This window comes from Balaenoptera musculus, chromosome 5, assembly GCF_009873245.2.
Source record: "Balaenoptera musculus isolate JJ_BM4_2016_0621 chromosome 5, mBalMus1.pri.v3, whole genome shotgun sequence".
Classification (NCBI taxonomy): Eukaryota; Metazoa; Chordata; class Mammalia; order Artiodactyla; family Balaenopteridae; genus Balaenoptera; species Balaenoptera musculus.
Genome location: NC_045789.1, coordinates 35,955,467 through 35,975,654, shown reverse-complemented (window position 1 = coordinate 35,975,654; position 20,188 = coordinate 35,955,467). Strand labels below are relative to the sequence as shown.

Sequence of the window (20,188 nt, the reverse complement as noted above, 5' to 3'; positions counted from 1 at the left end):
ATAGAGAAACACCAGTGTAAACTTGACTTTGCTTCCTCAAATATATAAAACAGACTGTAAAACAGGCATCCACATTATTTTCTGAATATCTTTCCCTTTTACTTAATACAAGAAGAGGGAAGGAAGATGGTGAAACTCGTGGCTTGCTCCTTGTCCATTGGACATTACTTTTGTCCACTAATACATCTGAAACCATGTGTCCACTTATCAACAGGCTTTGGAGAGCTGAGGAAGATGTGAGACATTGCATCGTATTCTCTGTGGATGTGATATACATTAATGCTTTCAGTTCTCAGTGTTTCCAGTAGGTACATTGTTTTGGCATAAAGTGATTGCTTTCTCTTTTCATTTTGTTCTTTTTTTTTTTTTTTTTTTTTTCCTTTTCAGATTCCTCAGAGACAATTCTTTATAGGATCTCCTCTGGTGATCTGGATGGAAAGTTCTTTATTCATCCATGGCTGGGCAACATTCGAACCCAGAAGCCGCTGGATCACGAAACGCAGCCCGTGGTTGTGCTCACCATCCAGGCACAGCTCAGCAGCTCCCCCGCCTGCAGCAGCACAGAGGTCAACATAACTGTCATCGATGTCAATGACAACCGCCCAGTGTTTCCCAAAGCCTCCGATGGGGTTACGATATCCCAGGGCACAATGCCTGGCACAGCCTTGTACCACGCCCGTGCAACAGACAAAGACAGCGGGCCCAACGGGGTCATCCGCTATACCATTGCCAGTCAGAGCCCAAGCATCTTTTCCGTTGACTTGGGGCTTGGTGTGGTGTACCTCAACGAGAGCCTGGCAGGCGCTGGGCCCCGGGAGTGCACGCTGACCCTCATAGCCCAGGATCTTGGTGTTCCTCCTCAGGCATCCCTGTTAGTGCTGACGGTCATTATTGAAAAACAAGAACAAAACCCGTCTTTAACTTTTGAGCATTTGGTCTATCAAGCGGAAGTTAGTGAGTCCCTCTCACCGATGACCCCAGTCCTGAAAATCCAGGCCTGTCCGCTTGGCCCGCAGCTCACAACCCCACAGCTCCTGTACTTGCTGGAGTCCGGCACAGACTCGGCTGCATTTGGCATCCATCCTTACACGGGTTGGATTTATTTGCGGCGACAGCTCGACTATGAATCCACACAAACATATAATTTTAGAGTGTTTGCCTGGATCCCGGAGGACAGAATGTCACAAAATGTGAGCACTTCAGTAATTGTTCATGTCCTGGATGAGAATGACAATTCCCCTACCTTCTTGCATGATGTCTTGTTTCTGAAAGTCAAGGAGAGTCCTGTTCCCCAAGGGGTAATAGGCAAAATTACAGCAATTGACAGAGACTCGGGAAAGAACGGACAGCTGTCATATTTCCTTTTGTCTGATGGAAAATTCTTCAAGATGAATCCTAATACAGGTAGCATTTTGTAGCTTGTACTTATTCCTTTAAAATTGGAATTGACAAAACTCAAATCTTTTAGCAAATATATAGTTAAAATTACAGTTTTTAATAAATATCTTACTTGATTATAGTATTGTGATTTTTAAAGTGAAGTCAAAATTGAACAGAATTTTCCCTTAAATGATTCATATTTCTCTTGCCTCACACCCACATACTGTCCATATATGGTTCTTATTTTGAATTAGAGGTACACTCAGAACTGGACTAGGTAAATTCTTGTGTAAAGTTTAATTCCATCCCCCCTGCCCAACCACTCCTTTTCATTTGTAGATGTCTTTAAAATGTTTCAAATAATATTTTATAAAATATAAATGTCATCGGTGAAAAACTAGAAAATAATCCACTTTTTAAGATTTTAAGATTTCAAAATCACTCTTTTGATATATTTCACCATTCTCATTTTGATGTGGGAAACATAGGGAAAGGGCAAATATTTACACTGAGGTTTTTTTCATGTCTTAATTAGTTAAGTTAAATATACAAATGTTATTATATTGTATACATTTACAAGGTCTTTAATTCCTGCAACTACCTACAAATGAACTATGTTTATACTGCAACCATGTAGTTGGAGAAACTGAAACTCGGATAGCTCAAGTAAAATGCCCAAGGTCACGGAGTTAGAAAGAAGTGAGAAGGTCACCACTTTGTACAATTCCAGGAGGCACCATTTATGTTGTGGACTTTGTATGTGGTGCCCCTTGCTCTATAGTGGGACAGAATTTGAATTCAATTCTGATTACCTTCAAAGTGCCTGTCATGTGGATTAGGAAAAGGTGCCCCTTCCTCCAGCAGATGGAGCTTTACACCAGGGCACAAGGCCTGCCGAGATTGCAGCTGTATCTCGGCTCCCATTCAGTCCTGAGCTGGGCCTCGCAGCAAGGCACAAACTGCACCGGCTGCACAGGATGGCCGGCTTGCTCTTTACTTCCACGTGCTAGATAGTTCTCTAGGTTTTCTACTGCACTCGGTAATTTATTTTTTTTGAAAGAAGCTGAAATATACATTCGGTTCCCCCATGATCTCTCTCCCATAGTTAGTCCAGATTCAGAAGACCAGGTGTCCATTCCTAGAATTGCTGTACGGCTAGAAGCAAGAAGCTTCACCTTGGAACTCAGTTTCCTTACCTTGAAAAAAGGAGAGAATTGCCTCCATGCTCCGTGTCCCGCTCTGGGGGGGGCGGGTGGAGGTGGGTGAAGAGTTAAAGTGTTATGAAGGGGCTTGGAAAGCTACATACTCGTAAGCTGTTCCTGTTCACTGGGGTTGGGGACAGTGGGGCAACGCAGGGGTTGACGACATCCTCCAGTGCGTGGCAGGCATGCGCAGCACGCAGGCACGCCCTCCACGTCCGGGGCTCTGAGCAGCCTCAGGTAGTGACCCGAAACCTCACTTCCACGGAACCCTACGTGGAACCCCCACCCCCAGCCCCAGCTGAGCCTCCCAGTCTTTCCGAACAGCTGCTACATGTCAGAGTTGGTGCAGCAAATAAAAATGTGTTTGCCATTCAGGATTTAGGGTTTTCCTAGAAGAATTGCATTTTGGAACTTTAAAGATGCAGTTGTTGTCTTTGTCATTTTTGTTAGAATCACACAGTAAACACTTTATAAATATAGTTGATATAGTAAGTGGATATGGTAAACACTGCGTTATACCTTCACCAATTCAGCAACTTATACAAATATGAATTTTTTTGTTGTTGTTCCTGATTTCACTTTTTGTTTTGTTCTACACACTGTCATTTCATTTGGAGGAAAAGGGCAAAAAGATCTTGGAAATGGCAATGTTAGGTAGTAGTTGCTTCTTGATTACTTTCTCACAAATAGACATTTTCATAAATAGTGAGGATATTAACGCCTGTTGGAACTCTGCAGCGGGAGACGGGCTACCGGAGATGGCCCTTGGCCGTAGCTAGAGGCAGTTACGATTTTATGCCTGAGTCTGCGGATGAAACATGAGGCTAGTCGCCTAGAAGACAGTTTTGAGCAAGAATATGTAAAATATGGCTTGTAAAGCATGAAGAGTTATTTGGGAAGTCATTGTCCTCACTACACATATATTTTGTGAGATAAAAATAAATAACTCTATACATAAAAGACAAACCAATACCTAGCAATGTATTTGATTTTCATGAAGGTACTTTGCCATTATTTTAAATAATGATAACAACTCTCACGTTTGTAATAATTTACAGCTTACAAAGTCCTTTTAAATTTATGATTGCATTAGTGTTTGATAGCCCTAGGAGGTAGGGTCAGAGAGGTCCTTCTGCGCCTGAGGTGAAGAAACTGGAGCCTAAACCAGACCTTGTGATGTCAGAGCTGAGGTGCTTTCTATATATTCAGTATGATGGGAGATATGCTGTAACTTTAAATCTTCTAAATTATTATTAAATTACCACAGAGTATTTTATCATTTGTTGTCATGAATTCATTCTTTAGTTAGAATGGTTGATGGTAGATAATTTGAAATACAAAGAATGACAAATTGAAGGTGGCAGAAGAAACTTCAGAAAATTCTTTCAACAGCAGAGCTAGATTACTAAAGCATGTGGTCTTGGAAGTTGTGCTTTTAGAACTTTATATCTGATTTTCCTTTCTGGGAATTGGTCTGGGATTAAATTGATGGTTCATAAAGCCACAATTCTAGTACAAGTGTCAGCCTCTTTCATCCTGCTCTGTGTTCCTCAGGCGAACTTATCAGTTGGGTGGCCTTGGATCATGAGCAACGGGTGCACCATCAGGTGACTGTCTTAGTGACCGACCACGGCTCCCCTCCTCGAAACGCCACTGCGCTGGTGTATGTCTCAGTTACTGACATCAACGATAACAGGCCATATTTCCCACAGTGCCTCCCTGGGAAGGAATTACACATCAAGGTATGTGGAGCCAAGTGGCCGTGCAACGTTTGTAGTATTCTTAGTCACTTGTTTTGAGCACCATCTTGTGGTAAAAAGCTTGAATTTATCCAGTCAGTCTTGTGTGGAAATGCATACATTTCGAGAGTTAGAATTGTCCACATGTCAAAAAAACCCCACAATTAAAACAAGAAAAGAAAATGCTTATATGTGCTATTTGGGATCACACGTTCAGTGGTTTTATGATAATGTAGTTCTGTCTGTTGTATGAAAACATCATGGTACTTCATTATCAGTATTGCTCAGACATGGCTTGCTTTTTTTTCAGTAATTTGCATGCCTTTCTTTGTCTACAGCTCCTTGTGGGCAATTGAAGCACATCTCTAAGATGGTTAGTTGAAGATAGGAGAACAATCTGTAGCTCTAAAGTGGAGGGACGTGCAGCCAGAGATTGTAACATTCGATCTTTGCAGGCACATGCGAAAACTTCTCATTATATTTACGTGATCTTATATTTTTCATTTCCATGTTTTTGTATGTTTTATAATGTACGTAATAAGTTAGCATATTAGTTCATGTACATAATTAATAAATGTATCTTGGAGGTACTCATGCTTTTTTTCAATGAAAGGGTTATATGAATAAAACGTTGGGAAGCTATTGCTCTAAAACATTTGGATGTTCAAATTGAGATCAGGTATGCATATTGAAAACCTCGAAATAGGTATTGAGGAAGTTAATAACTTTAAACTCATCTTCCAAAATCATATTTAAAGAAAATTCTACCAATGCAGAACATTATGATACTATCCTTATGATTTTTATTAATATATCATTTTATGTATCATGGCTTAATTAGGCAGTAAGACCCTAAACTTGGAGTTCAATTCCACATGTACATTTCAGTATTTCAGGAAAGTTTCTGTTAATTAATAAGGTATGTTTCCTGAAATAATGGTTTATGTTTATCTTTAGCGTATTTTGGACCTTTTAAAAGAAAGTGATGAATAAGAAGATGCCAGAATTCTTAAAATGCATCAAAAATCTAAGATTTTTTTTAGTCAATTTTATTTCCTTTTTTTCTCAAAATTAGGTTAAATGCTGCAGATAATTTGTTCAAATTGAGCAAAACATTTAAATTTGTAATGTGGATTTTTTTTCATGGTTTTACACCCATACAACTTTTATATGGTAGACATTTGCATTTTGTGTGGATTTAAAAGTAGTTTAAAAAAATAATGCTTAGTAGTAATGTGTTCTGTCACTTAAAGATTCATTGATCTTTTTTTAAAATTTCACTGACTAATTTGTAAGTGATTTGTCTTAATGACAGGTTCTGGAAGGTCAACCAGTAAATATGTTTGTTACAGCTGTGTTTGCAAAGGATCTTGATGAAGGAAACAATGCAGAAGTTATATATTCAGTATCTTCAGGTAAAAGTTACTATCCATAAAGGATTAAAAGCTTTTAGAATTTCCTCTTTTGTTTACCAACCATCTGCCTCCTTCTGGGAAAATAGTTAACACTGAAAATAGCACCATATTGCAAACAAAATACATTTGTTATTTTCTAGAATCACCTTTAAAAAAAAATTTTTAAAGTTTAATGGGGGCTTCAGTCGGATCCCAGGGAGAGCACTGGGGTTGGCTGTGTGAACACAGCCTGAAGGGGGCTAGTGCGCCACAGATAGCCGAGAGGGAGTTTGGGGAAAAGTCTGGAGCTGCCGAAGAGGCAAGAGACTTTTTCTTGCCTCTGTGTTTCCTGGTGCGAGAGAAGAGGGGATTAAGAGCACCGCTTAAAGGAGTTCCAGAGACAGGCGTGAGCCGCGGCTATCAGCACGGACCACAGAGACAGGCATGAGATGCTAAGGCTGCTGCTGCAGCCACAAAGAAGCCTGTGTGCAAGCACAGGTCACTATCCACACCTCCCCTCCCAGGAGCCTGTGCAGCCCGCCACTGCCAGGGTCCCGTGATCCAGAGACAACTTCCCGGGGAGAACACACAGAACACCTCAGGCTGTTGCAACATCACTCTGGCCTCTGCTGCTGCAGGCTAACCCCACATCTGTACCCCTCCCTCCCCCCAGCCTGACTGAGCCAGAGCCCCCAAATCAGCTGCTCCTTTAACCCCATCCTGTCTGAGCAAAGAACAGACACCTTCAAGCTACCTACACGCAGAGGCAGGGCCAAATCCAAAGCTGAACCCCGGGAGCTGTGCGAACAAAGAAGAGAAAGGGAAGTCTCTCCCAGCAGCCTCAGGAGCAGCGGATTAAATCTCCACAATCAACTTGATGTACCTTGACTCTGTGGAATACCTGAATAGACAACGAATCATCCCAAATTGAGGAGGTGGACTTTGGGAGCAATGATATATATATTTTTTTCACTTTTTCTCTTTTTGTGAGTGTGTATGTGTATGCTTCTGTGTGTGATATTGTCTGTATAGCTTTGCTTTTACCCTTTCTCCTAGGGTTCTGTCTGTCCTTTTTTTTCTTACTTAAAAATTTTTTTTCTTAATTATTTTTTATTTTTTATTTTAATAACTCTATTTTATTTTATTTTACTTTATTTTATTTTATTTTATTTTACTTCTTCTTTCTTTCTTTTTTTTCTCCCTGTTATTCTGAGCCCTGTGGATAACAGGCTCTTGGTGCTCCAGCGAGGCATCAGGGTTGTGCCACTGAAGAGCAATAGCCAAGTTCAAGACACTGGTCCACAAGAGACCTCCCAGCTCCAAGTAATATCAAGTGGCAAAAATCTCCCATAGATCTCAATCTCAATGCCAAGACTCAGCTCCACTCAACGACCAGCAAGCTCCAGTGCAGGACACCCTATGCCAAACAACTAGCAAGACAGAAACACAACCCCATCCATTACCACAGAGGCTGTCTAAAATCATAATAAGGCCACAGACACCCCAAAACACACCACCAGACATGGACCTGCCCACCAGAAAGACAAGATCCAGCCTCATCCACCAGAACACAGGCACTAGTCCCCTCCACCAGGAAGCCTACACAACTCACTGAACCAACCTCAGCCACTGCGGACAGACACCAAAAACAATGGAAACTACGAACCTGCAGCCTGCAAAAAGGAGACTCCAAACACAGTAAGTTAAGCAAAATGAGAAGACAGAGAAACACACAGCAAATGAAGGAGCAAGGCAAAAACCCACCAGACCTAACAAATGAAGAGGAAATAGGCAGTCTACATGAAAAAGAATTCAGAATAGTGATAGTAAAGATGATCCAAAATCTTGGAAATAGAATGGAGAAAATACAAGAAATGTTTAACAAAGACCTAAAAGAACTAAAGAGCAAACAAACACTGATGAACAACACAATAAATGAAATTAAAAATTCTCTAGAAGGGATCAGTAGCAGAATAACAGGGGCAGAAGAATGGATAAGTGACCTGGAAGATAAAATAGTGGAAATAACTACTGCAGAGCAGAATAAAGAAAAAGGAATAAAAAGAATTGAGAACAGTCTCAGAGACCTCTGGGACAACATTAAATGCACCAACATTCGAATTATAGGGGTCCCAGAAGAAGAAGACAAAAAGAAAGGGACTGAGAAAATATTTGAAGAGATTATAGTTGAAAACTTCCCTAATATGGGAAAGGAAATACTTAATCAAGTCCAGGAAGCACAGAAAGTCCCATACAGGATAAATCCAAGGAGAAACACGCCAAGACACATATTAATCAAACTATCAAAAATTAAATACACAGAACAAATGTTAAAAGCAGCAAGGGAAAAACAACAAATAACACATAAGGGAATCCTCATAAGGTTAACAGCTGATCTTTCAGCAGAAACTCTGCAAGCCAAAAGGGAGTGGTAAGACATATTTAAAGTGATGAAGGAGAAAAACCTACAACCAAGATTACTCTACCCAGCAAGGAGCTCATTCAGATTTGACGGAGAAATTAAAACCTTTACAGACAAGCAAAAGCTAAGAGAATTCAGCACCACCAAACGAGCTTTACAACAAATGCTAAAGGAACTTCTCTAGGCAGGAAACACAAGAGAAGGAAAAGACCTACAATAACAAACCCAAAACAACTAAGAAAATGGTAATAGAAACATACATATAGCTAATCACCTTTAATGAAAATGGATTAAATGCTCCAGCCAAAAGAGAGAGACTGGCTGAATGGATACAAAAACAAGACCCATATATATGCTGTCTATAAGAGACCCACTTCAGACCTACGGACACATACAGACTGAAAGTGAGGGGATGGAAAAAGATCTTCCATGCAAATGGAAATCAAAAAAAAGCTGGAGTAGCAATTCTCATATCAGACAAAATAGACTTTAAAACAAAGACTACTACAAAAGACAAAAAAAGGACACTATATAATGATCAAGGAATCAATCCAAGAAGAGGATATAAAAACTATAAGTTTTTATGCACCCAACATAGGAGCACCACAATATATAAGGCAAATAGTAACAGCCATAAAAGGGGAAATTGACAGTATTGCAATCATAGTAGGAGACTTTAACACCCCACTTTCACCAATGGACAGATCATCCAAAATGAAAATAAATCAGGAAACACAAGCTTTAAATGATACATTAAGCAAGACGGACTTAATTGATATTTATAGGACATTCCATCCAAAAACAACAGAATACACATTCTTCTCAAGTGCTCATAGAACATTCTCCAGGATAGATCATATCTTGGGTCACAAATCAGGCCTTGGTAAATTTGAGAAAATTGAAATCAAAGCAACTATCTTTTCCGACCACAATGCTATGAGACTACATATCAATTACAGGAAAAAGTCTGTAAGAAATACAAACAGATGGAGGTTAAACAACACACTACTTCATAACTAAGAGATCACTGAAGAAATCAAAGGGGAAATCAAAAAATACCTAGAAACAAATGACAATGAAAACACAATGACTCAAAACCTATGGGATGCAGCAAAAGCAGTTCTAAGAGGGAAGTTTATAGCAATACCATCCTACCTTAAGAAACAAGAAACATCTCAAATAAACAACCTAACCTTACACCTAAAGCAATTGGAGAAAGAAGAACAAAAAAACGTCCAAAGTTAGCAGAAGGAAAGAAATCATAAAGATCAGATCAGAAACAAATGGAAAAGAAATGAAGGAAACAATAGCAAAGATCAATATAATTAAAAGCTGGTTCTTTGAGAAGATAAACAAAACTGAGAAACCATTAGCCAGACTTATCAAGAAAAAAAAGGGAGAAGACTCAAATCAATAGAATTAGAAATGAAAAAGGAGATGTAACTACTGACCCTGCAGAAATACAAAGCATCATGAGAGATTACTACAAGGAACTCTATGCCAATAAAATGGACAACCTGGAAGAAATGGACAAATTTGTAGAAATGCACAACCGTCCGAGACTGAACCAGGAAGAAATAGAAAATATGAACAGACCAATCACAAGCACTGAAATTGAAACTGTGGTTAAAAATCTTCCAACAAACAAAAGCGCAGGACCAGACGGATTCACAGGTGAATTCTATCAAACATTTATAGAAGAGCTAACACCTATCCTTCTCAAACTCTTCCAAAATATAGCAGAGGGAGGAACACTCCCAAACACATTCTACGAGGCCACCATCACCCTGATACCAAAACCAGACAAAGATGTCACAAAGAAAGAAAACTACAGGCCAATATCACTGATGAACATCGATGCAAAAATCCTCAACAAAGTACTAGCAAACAGAATCCAACAGCACATTAAAAGGATCATACACTATGATCAAGTGGGGTTTACACCAGGAATGCAAGGTTTCTTCAATTTATGCAAATCAGTGAACATGATACACCATATTAACAAATTGAAGGAAAAAACCATATGATCATCTCAATGGATGCAGAGAAAGCTTTCGACAAAATTCAGCACCCATTTATGATAAAAACCCTCCAGAAAGTAGGCATACAGGGAACTTACCTCAACATAATAAAGGCCATATATGACAAACCCACAGCCAACATCGTCCTCAATGGTGAAAAATTGAAACCATTTCCACTAAGATCAGGAACAAGACAAGGTTGCCCACTCTCACCACTATTATTCAACATAGCTTTGGAAGTTTTAGCCACAGCAATCAGAGAAGAAAAAGAAATAAAAGGAATGAATCCAAATTGGAAAAGAAGAAGTAAAGCTGTCACTGTTTACACATACATGATACTATACATATAGAATCCTAAAAATGCTACGAGAAAACTACTAGAGCTAATCAATGAATTTGGTAAAGTAACAGGATACAAAATTAATGCACAGAAATCTCTTGCATTCCTATACACTAATGATGAAAAATCTGAAAGTAAAATTAAGAAAACACTCCCATTTACCACTGCAACAAAAAGAATAAAATATCTAGGAATAAACCTACCTAAGGAGACAAAAGATCTGTATGCAGAAAATTATAAGACAGTGATGAATGTAATTAAAGATGATACAAATAGATGGAGAGATATACCATGTTCTTGGATTGGAAGAATCCACATTGTGAAAATGACTCTACTACCCAAAGCAATCTACAGATTCAATGCAATCCCTATCAAACTACCACTGGCATTTTTCACAGAACTAGAATAAAAAATTTCACAATTTGTATGGAAACACAAAAGACCCCCAATAGCCAAAGCAATCTTGTAAAAGAAAAACGGAGCTGGAGGAATCAGTCTTCCTCACTTCAGACTATATTACAAAGCTACAGTAATCAAGACAGTATGGTACTGGCACAAAAACAGAAATATAGATCAATGGAACAGTACAGAAAGCCCAGAGATAAACCCATGAACATATGGTCACCTTATCTTTGATTAAGGAGGCAAGAATATACAGTGGAGAAAAGACACCTTCTTCAATAAGTGGTGCTGGGAAAACTGGACAGCTACATGAAAAAGAATGAAATTAGAACACTCCCTAACACCATACACAAAAATAAACTCAAAATGGATTAAAGACCTAAATGTAAGGCCAGACACTATCAAACTCTTAGAGGAAAACATAGGCAGAACACTCTAAGACATAAATCACAGAAGATCCTTTTTGACCCACCTCTTAGAGAAATGGAAATAAAAACAAAAATAAACCAATGGGACCTAATGAAACTTAAAAGCTTTTGCAGAGCAAAGGAAACCATAAACAAGACGAAAAGACAACATTCAGAATGGGAGAAAATATTTTCAAATGAAGCAACTGACAAAGGATTAATCTTCAAAATTTACAAGCAGCTCATGCAGCTCAATATCAAAAAAACAAGCAACCTAATCCAAAAATGGACAGAAGACCTAAATAGATATTTCTCCAAAGAAGATATACAGATCGTCAACAAACACAGGAAAGAATGCTCAACATCATTAATCGGTAGAGAAATGCAAATCAAAACTACAATGAGGTATCATCTCACACTGGTCAGAATGGCCATCATCAAAGAATCTACAAACAATACATGCTGGAGAGGGTGTGGAGAAACGGGAACTCTCTTGCACTGTTGGTGGGAATGTAAATTGATACAGCCACTGTGGAGAACAGTATTGAGGTTCCTTAAAAAACTAAAAATAGAACTACCATACGACCCAGCAATATTACTACTGGGCATGTACCCTGAGAAAACCTTAATTCAAAAAGAGTCATGTGCCAAAATGTTCATTGCAGCTCTATTTACAATAACCAGGACATGGAAGCAACCTAAGTCTCCATCAACAGATGAGTGGATAAAGAAGATGTGGCACATTATATACAATGGAATATTACTCAGCCATAAAAAAGAACAAAACTGAGTTATTTGTAGTGAGGTGGATGGACCTAGAGACTGTCATACAGAGTGAAGTAAGTCAGAAAGAGAAAAAAAAAATACCGTATGCTAACACATATATATGGAATCTAAAAAAAAAAAAAAAGAATAAAAATTGGTCAGAAGAACCTAGGGGCAAGTTGGGAATAAAGATGCAGACCTAGTAGAGAATGGACTTGAGGATATGGGGAGGGGGAAGGGTAACCTGGGACAAAATGAGAGAGTGGCATGGACATATATACACTACCAAACATAAAAGAGATAGCTAGTGGGAAGCAGCCGCATAGCACAGGGAGATCAGCTCGGTGCTTTGTTGCCACCTAGAGGGGTGGGATAGGGAGTGTTGGAGGGAGGGAGATGCAAGAGGGAGGGGATATGGGAACATATGTATATGTATAACTGATTCACTTTGTTATAAAGCAGAAACTAACACACCATTGTAAAGCAATTATACTCCAATAAAGATGTTAAAAAAATAAAATAAAATAAAAATTTAATGTAAAATCATATTATTTTTTCTATGTCCTAAGTAGAAATCAACCAGCCATCCACTTTAAATGAATAATTTTCAATAATGTAAAATGCAAATCAACTTTTACTGATAAGAAAGTACTAGTTAATGGATAAAAATTGATATTGAGTATAAAGACATATGATTATGAACACCAAGCATCTGTGAATCTCTGTGAAAATTAAATATTCTTAAGGTCAGAGTAAATCATATTTAGAAAATGCAGAGTGAAGTAAGTCAGAAAGAGAAAAACAAATATTGTATGTTAATGCATATATGTGGAATATAGAAAAATGGTACAGATGAACCTGTTTGCAAGGCAGAAATAGAGACAGACATAGAGAACAACGTATGAACACCAAGGGGGGAAAGGGGAGCTGGGATGAATTGTGAGATTGGGATTGACATATATACACTAAATAATATGTATAAAATAACTAATGAGAACCTGCTGTATAGCATAGGGAACTCTACTTCACTGTACAGTAGAAACTAACATATCATTGTAAAACAACTATACCTCAATTAAAAAAAATAGGATTAATAAAAAAATGTCACATACGTACACACATGTATGTATATGTAGGAATTTTATTGAGGCAGGCTTATGTTTATGTTTTTCCTTGAGAATGCACAGGCCTCAGATTGGTTCCAGTGATTAACTTTAGTTGGCATTTTGTTTTTATACCATTTTAAGAGACATTTGTTGCTTTGCCATGTTTGACACAAACATAGGGAAGCAAGGGACAACATTGCCTTTATCTGCAGATAATTTAATTGTCTACATGGAAAACCCCAAATATGCTACAGGCAAATCACTAGAATCAATAACATAAAAAATTTCTGGGAACAATGTCAACATACAAAAATCACTAGCATTTTAAGAACTAAGCAGGATTTCAAAGGTTTCATTCACTGTAACAAAGAAAATCATTGGGTGTGGGGTCCAGTTTACTGTGAAGATCATGAAGTTTAGGCTTTAAGGTTCTTCACTAGCATGGGCTCCTCTGGGGTGGGAATATTGTCCTATTTTCTTTAAAGAAGGACGATCAAATTATGTGTTTCCCCCCTCTCCCAAATCAGAATCATCTTGACTAGAAGCATAGGGAGGAAAATTTCAATAAAAGATATTTAAGACCTTTATGTAGAAAATTACAAAATAGATGAAAGACCTAAAGTAGAAAGAAATGAAAAGGCAAATCATGTTCATGCTTGGGAAGATGACATAGTGGATTGTTCAGGAACAATGAGTCTGCTGCATACACACATACACACACACAGGTTAATAGATTAAGCTATAATCCTGCTATGATACAGTTATTTGGAAAGGAACAAAACCATGCTATATATTACTCATGAATATATGGACTAGAAAGATACACCCCCACTTTAGAACAGAGGCTGTCTACAGGGAAGAAGAAAGGGAATGAGATTTGGAGATACACACAGGTCCTCTGCTGTACTTATATTCTGTCATTTCTTTAAAAATTTTGAAGAAATATTGCAACTTTACCAATCTAGAAATGTTTACATGGAAGGTCATATATTTCTGAATGTTTGAAATGTTGATTTTTAAAAAAATTAGTTTCTGAAATGATACTTGGGGCATAGCAATATAAAAATGTGGTGATATCTGTTATGTTACTCATACCTTTGCTTTAACTTTATCCAATTGCAAAATAGAGGCAACTACAAAATGTAAGATAAAATAACAAGATAAAGATCAATATAATGAGAACAAAGATATATATATCACATTCATGAAAGTTTTCATTCTCCTATGTAAATGGACCAAAGCATAGAAATCACAACCAGTAAGTGTTACATAATTTCCTGCTCTATACTCTGACTTTCTTAAGAACAGGAGTTCTTTTTTATTTGCCTTTATTTCCCCTATAACTGGTAAAGTATCTGTTACATGATAGTGACTCACTGACAGTTGAATAAAAGAATGAAAGAGAGCCACTAGCCTAGACATCGTCTGAAGTTCTTTGGGTTGTTTAAAGTATTTAGATTTTATCAAAGAACACAAATCTGTTGTTTAACAAACCAAAAAAAAAAAAAACCCCTGCCATGATCAATTTGAATTAGAAGTATCAATACAAACTTATGACATATTTTAGTGTGTGCATGTGTATATTCTGTGACCACTGAAAAAGGCCTAGAAACTGACTGACCCAGAAGCAATGAGCAGGATACAACCTCCCAATACTGTACTCCATGGAATGAACCAGGAGTCCTTGGAGAAATGACTGACTCCAGGTCTTGGACAGGAAATCTTCAAGATGAGTCTGTAACATTTTGTCACCCCAGATACAAGGAGGCTGCTAAAGATGACTAGGATCATATCAAAGACTCAAGAACCTCCTTTAAGAGGATCCTAATATTCAAAGATGGAACAATTTGAACATCAATAGGGATAATATTGGGAATAGATTGAAACTCTTATAATATGTTTAAATTTATGCTTAATGATTCTTAAAACAGAAACTAAACAAACCTTTAATTATCATAGTTGGAGCACTGAAGGATGTTAGTAAACCAATCCATTATTTTGAAGACTGTTAAATAAAAGTTTACCATCAAACATTTATCCTGACTTTTCCTATAATGAACTGTCCCACTGGGTTACCAATAAGTAGATAAGAAGAAGTTGCTCTTTAGTAATATATTCCAGCTAATAAATGAAGAAGGGATCATAGACTCAGAATGTTATACTTTGCAACATTTATTGAATCATTAGTGGATCCAGGCTGTGCACCAAAGGGGGCCCACATCACAAAAAGAGACAATCAGACATGTGCTTCTAAAGGAAAACACAAAACAGCATTTATGAAGTAGTCTTCCCCCCAAACAACCTGAATCTGATTAATTCTCTAGATCTACATCCCAATTTAAGGAGAACATAGAGGACAGAAAAACATATTAAGCTACACTTTGGAGATAAGCAACAGGCAAATCTAGACCACGGGAAGCTTCAGGATACATGATCCAGTTCTTCAGCAAATGAGTTGCAAGAACAAAATAAAGAGATGGATGGCAGGAATGCATAGATTGAAGAGATATGCAAATACAGAGTTTATGTTGAACCTAATTTGAGTAAAAAAAAATAAGATATTTATGAGACAACTGGAAATTTAAAAGTTAACTAGATATTTGATAATATTTAGGAATTATTACTAATTTTTAAAAGTATAATATGGTACTGTGATCGTATTAAATTTTTCCTTATCTTTTAGAGATGCATGTTGAAAAACATACAGAAGAAATGATATGATTTCTGAAATTTGCTTCAAAAGAAGATGGTGAAGGGAAATATGTGAATGGGGAATAAGATTAGCCATGAGTTGATAAATATTATTATTATTTTAAATTATTTTCCATATGGTATTTTTAATAGGATATTGAATATAGTTCCCTGTGTTACACAGTAGTTCCCTGTGTTTCTGTCTCATAGATAAGTTCATTTGTGTCATATTTTGGATTCCTACATATAAGTGATATCATATGGTATTTGTCTTTCTCTGTCTGACTTATTTCACTTAGTATGATAATCTCTAGGTCCATCCATGTTGCTGCAAATGGCATGATTTCATTCTCTTTTGTGGCTGAGTAGTATTCCATTGTATATATGTATCACATCTTCTTTAACCATCTACATGTTGATGGACGTTTAGGTTGTTTCCATGTCTTGGCTATTGTAAATAGTGCTGCTATGAACACAGGGGTGCATGTATCTATTTGAATTAGAGTTTTGTCAGGATATATGCCCAGGAATGGGATTGCTGGATGATATGGCACATGAGTTGATAAATATTGAAGCTAGATGATAGGTACATGAAAGTTCATGATATCATTGTCTACTTTTTTATATGTGAAAATTTCTATAATAATTTTTTTAATCTGTTATGTTTCTTGTCTGTATTTTTAGTATTATCCTTATGCTCATATTCTCACAGAGCTTAAGGTAAATAAATCTTCCAAATGATCACAGGTATATTTGGATTAATTAATTCTCTGTATTCTGCATTGTCAACTAACATTAATTTCTTAATTTTGTGTGTGTTTGTGTGTAGAGGGTAGTTCTGATCACTTCAAGATTGATGCCAACAGTGGTGAAATAAGAACAACCAGAGTACTTTCACATGATTATGGACCTTCTTACAGGATGATTGTAATTGCCAGTGACCAGGGGGTGCCTCCTCTTCAAGGACAGGCAGTTATTAATATTCAGGTAATAGCTCACATCATACAAAGTGTGGAAAGATGCTCTGAGGGGGTTTTAATTTTATATAAAAATGTAGAGTGAAGATACATTAAATATACGAATACTCTTTTTTTTTTCACACACACGCACTGTATTTTATTTTTACAAGAGATAAATAGACTGACACCAAGCATTGTACATGGATCACCACAACAAAAGCAACAATGATTGCAATTACCAAACATGAAACACACTCATACTATGTCATAATATTGACATTCAGTCCAGTAATCCTCCACTGTAACAGCTCCTTTACTTTGCAGTGAAAATTGATTTGTATATTCTTTGCCTCTGAGTCCTTGTGGGATTTTTTTTTTTAATTCAGACAGGAAGTCACAGAAATTATACTCATCCTCATCAGTTCACTCAGTCCCATGTAATTAATTTTTTTTTCATCTTGATCTTTTGTTAGCACTTTTATGAGTTCATCAGTTTTTCATTAGAGTTCTGAAAATGCTTATTCATTCAGTTCAGCAGTACAGTCAGTTACCAGAAACCTGTACTTGTCAGAGTCTTTTCCATGAATTTCTTGAAGATGAAACCCTTTTATAGGCATATATTTGCAAAATCATCAGAGTACACCCAGAACTGTTTGTAAATGACAAAAGACTTAAAAATGTCCACGGTTAAAGATTTGATGAAAGTTCATAATAATGCAGTTCACAAGAAAATTAGTTATTTCTGAGATATACATTTTAAAGTAATAACTAGGATTATTACTTATAACATTATACCAGAACATATAAGATTTTTAGAAATTTCATGTAATGCCTGAAACATTTATATTAACATATTTCCATACATATTTCCATACAAATACAAATATAAGATTTTTAGAAATTTCATGTAATGTCTGAAACATTTATATTAACATATTTCCATACAAATAACCCAATGAAAGTTTAGTGTTAGTTGTTTTGTTTGTTTTTTTATACTGCAGGTTCTTATTAGGCATCAATTTTATACACATCAGTGTATACATGTCAATCCCAATCGCCCAATTCAGCACACCACCATCCCCACCTCACCGCAGTTTTCCCCCCTTGGTGTCCATATGTCCATTCTCTACATCTGTGTCTCAACTTCTGCCCTGCAAACTGGCTCATCTGTACCATTTTTCTAGGTTCCACATACATGCATTAATATACGATATTTGTTTTTCTCTTTCTGACTTACTTCACTCTGTATGACAGTCTCTAGATCCATCCACGTCTCAACAAATGACTCAATTTCATTCCTTTTTATGGCTGAGTAATATTCCATTGTATATATGTACCACAACTTCTTTATCCATTCGTCTGTTGATGGGCATTTAGGTTGCTTCCATGACCTGGCTATTGTAAATAGTGCTGCAATGAACATTCGGGTGCATGTGTCTTTTTGAATTACTGTTTTCTCTGGGTATATGCCCAGTAGTGGGATTGCTGGGTCATATGGTAATTCTATTTTTAGTTTTTGAAGGAACCTCCATATCGTTCCCCATAGTGGCTGTATCAATTTACATTCCCACCAACAGTGCAAGAGGGTTCCCTTTTCTCCACACCCTCTCCAGCATTTGTTGTTTGTAGATTTTCTGATGATGCGCATTCTAACAGGAGTGAGGTGATACCTCATTGTAGTTTTGATTTGCATTTCTCTAATAATTAGTGATGTTGAGCATCTTTTCATGTGCTTCGTGGCCATCTGTATGTCTTCTTTGGAGAAATGTCTATTTAGGTCTTCTGCCCATTTTTGGATTGGGGTGTTTGTTTCTTTAATATTGAGCTGCATGAGCTGTTTATATATTTTGGAGATTAATCCTTTGTCCGTTGATTCATTTGCAAATATTTTCTCCCATTCTGAGGGTTGTCTTTTCGTCTTGTTTATGGTTTCCTTTGCTGTGCAAAAGCTTTGAAGTTTCATTAGGTCCCACTTGTTTATTTTTGTTTTTATTTCCATTACTCTAGGAGGTGATCAAAAAAGATCTTGCTGTGATTTACGTCAAAGAGTGTTCTTCCTATGTTTTCCTCTAAGAGTTTTATAGTGTCCAGTCTTATATTTAGGTCTCTAATCCATTTTGAGTTTATTTTTGTGTATGGTGTTAGGGAGTATTCTAATTTCATTCTTTTACATGTAGCTGTCCAGTTTTCCCAGCACCACTTATTGAAGAGACTGTCTTTTCTCCATTGTATATCTTTGCCTCCTTTGTCATAGATTAGTTGACCATAGGTGCGTGGGTTAATCTCTGGGCTTTCTATCTTGTTCCATTGATCTATGTTTCTGTTTTTGTGCCAGTACCATATTGTCTTGATTACTGTAGCTTTGTAGTATAGTCTGAAGTCAGGGAGTCTGATTCCTCCAGCTCCATTTTTTTCCCTCAAGACTGCTTTGGCTATTCGGGGTCTTTTGTGTCTCCATATAAATTTTAAGATGATTTGTTCTAGCTCCGTAAAAAATGCCATTGGTAATTTGATAGGGATTGCATTGAATCTGTAGATTGCTTTGGGTAGTATACTCATTTTCACAATGTTGATTCTTCCAATCCAAGAACATGGTATATCTCTCCATCTGTTGGTATCATCTTTAATTTCTTTCATCAGTGTCTAATAGTTTTCTGCATACAGGTCTTTTGTCTCCCTAGGTATGTTTATTCCTAGGTATTTTATTCTTTTTGTTGCAATGGTAAATGGGAGTGTTTCCATAATTTCTCTTTCAGATTTTTCATCATTAGTATATAGGAATGCAAGAGATTTCTGTGCATTAATTTTGTATCCTGCAACGTTACCATATTCATTAATTAGCTCTAGCAGTTTTCTGGTGGCAGTTTTAGGATTCTCTATGTATAGTATCATGTCATCCGCAAACAGTGACAGTTTTACTTCTTCTTTTCCAATTTGTATTCCTTTTATGTCTTTTTCTTCTCTGATTGCCGTGGCTAGGACTTCCAGAACTATGTTGAATAATAGTGGTGAGAGTGGACATCCTTGTCTCGTTCCTGATCTTAGAGGAAATGCTTTCAGTTTTTCACCATTGAGAATGATGTTTGCTGTGGGTTTGTCATATATGGCCTTTATTATGTTGAGGTAGGTTCCCTCTATGCCCACTTTCTGGAGAGTTTTTATCAGAAATGGGTGTTGAATTTTGTCAAAAGCTTTTTCTGCATCTATTGAGATGATCATATGGTTTTTATTCTTCAATTTGTTAATATGGTGTATCACATTGATTGATTTGCGTATATTGAAGAATCCTTGCATCCCTGGGATAAATCCCACTTGATCGTGGTGTATGATCCTTTTAATGTGTTGTTGGATTCTGTTTGC

General features: G+C 37.0%; 1 protein-coding gene across 1 annotated transcript in view; it reads left to right on the top strand.

Annotated features, from left to right (window-relative positions):
- The window catches only part of DCHS2 (dachsous cadherin-related 2), a 314,696-nt gene that overhangs the window by 180,212 nt on the left and 114,296 nt on the right, over positions 1–20,188 (top strand). The window contains exons 5-8 of the mRNA XM_036852069.1: positions 388–1,404; positions 4,137–4,324; positions 5,637–5,736; positions 16,699–16,856. Of these exons, the coding sequence (XP_036707964.1) occupies positions 388–1,404; positions 4,137–4,324; positions 5,637–5,736; positions 16,699–16,856 (1,463 nt within the window). The remainder of the gene's footprint in view (positions 1–387; positions 1,405–4,136; positions 4,325–5,636; positions 5,737–16,698; positions 16,857–20,188) is intronic.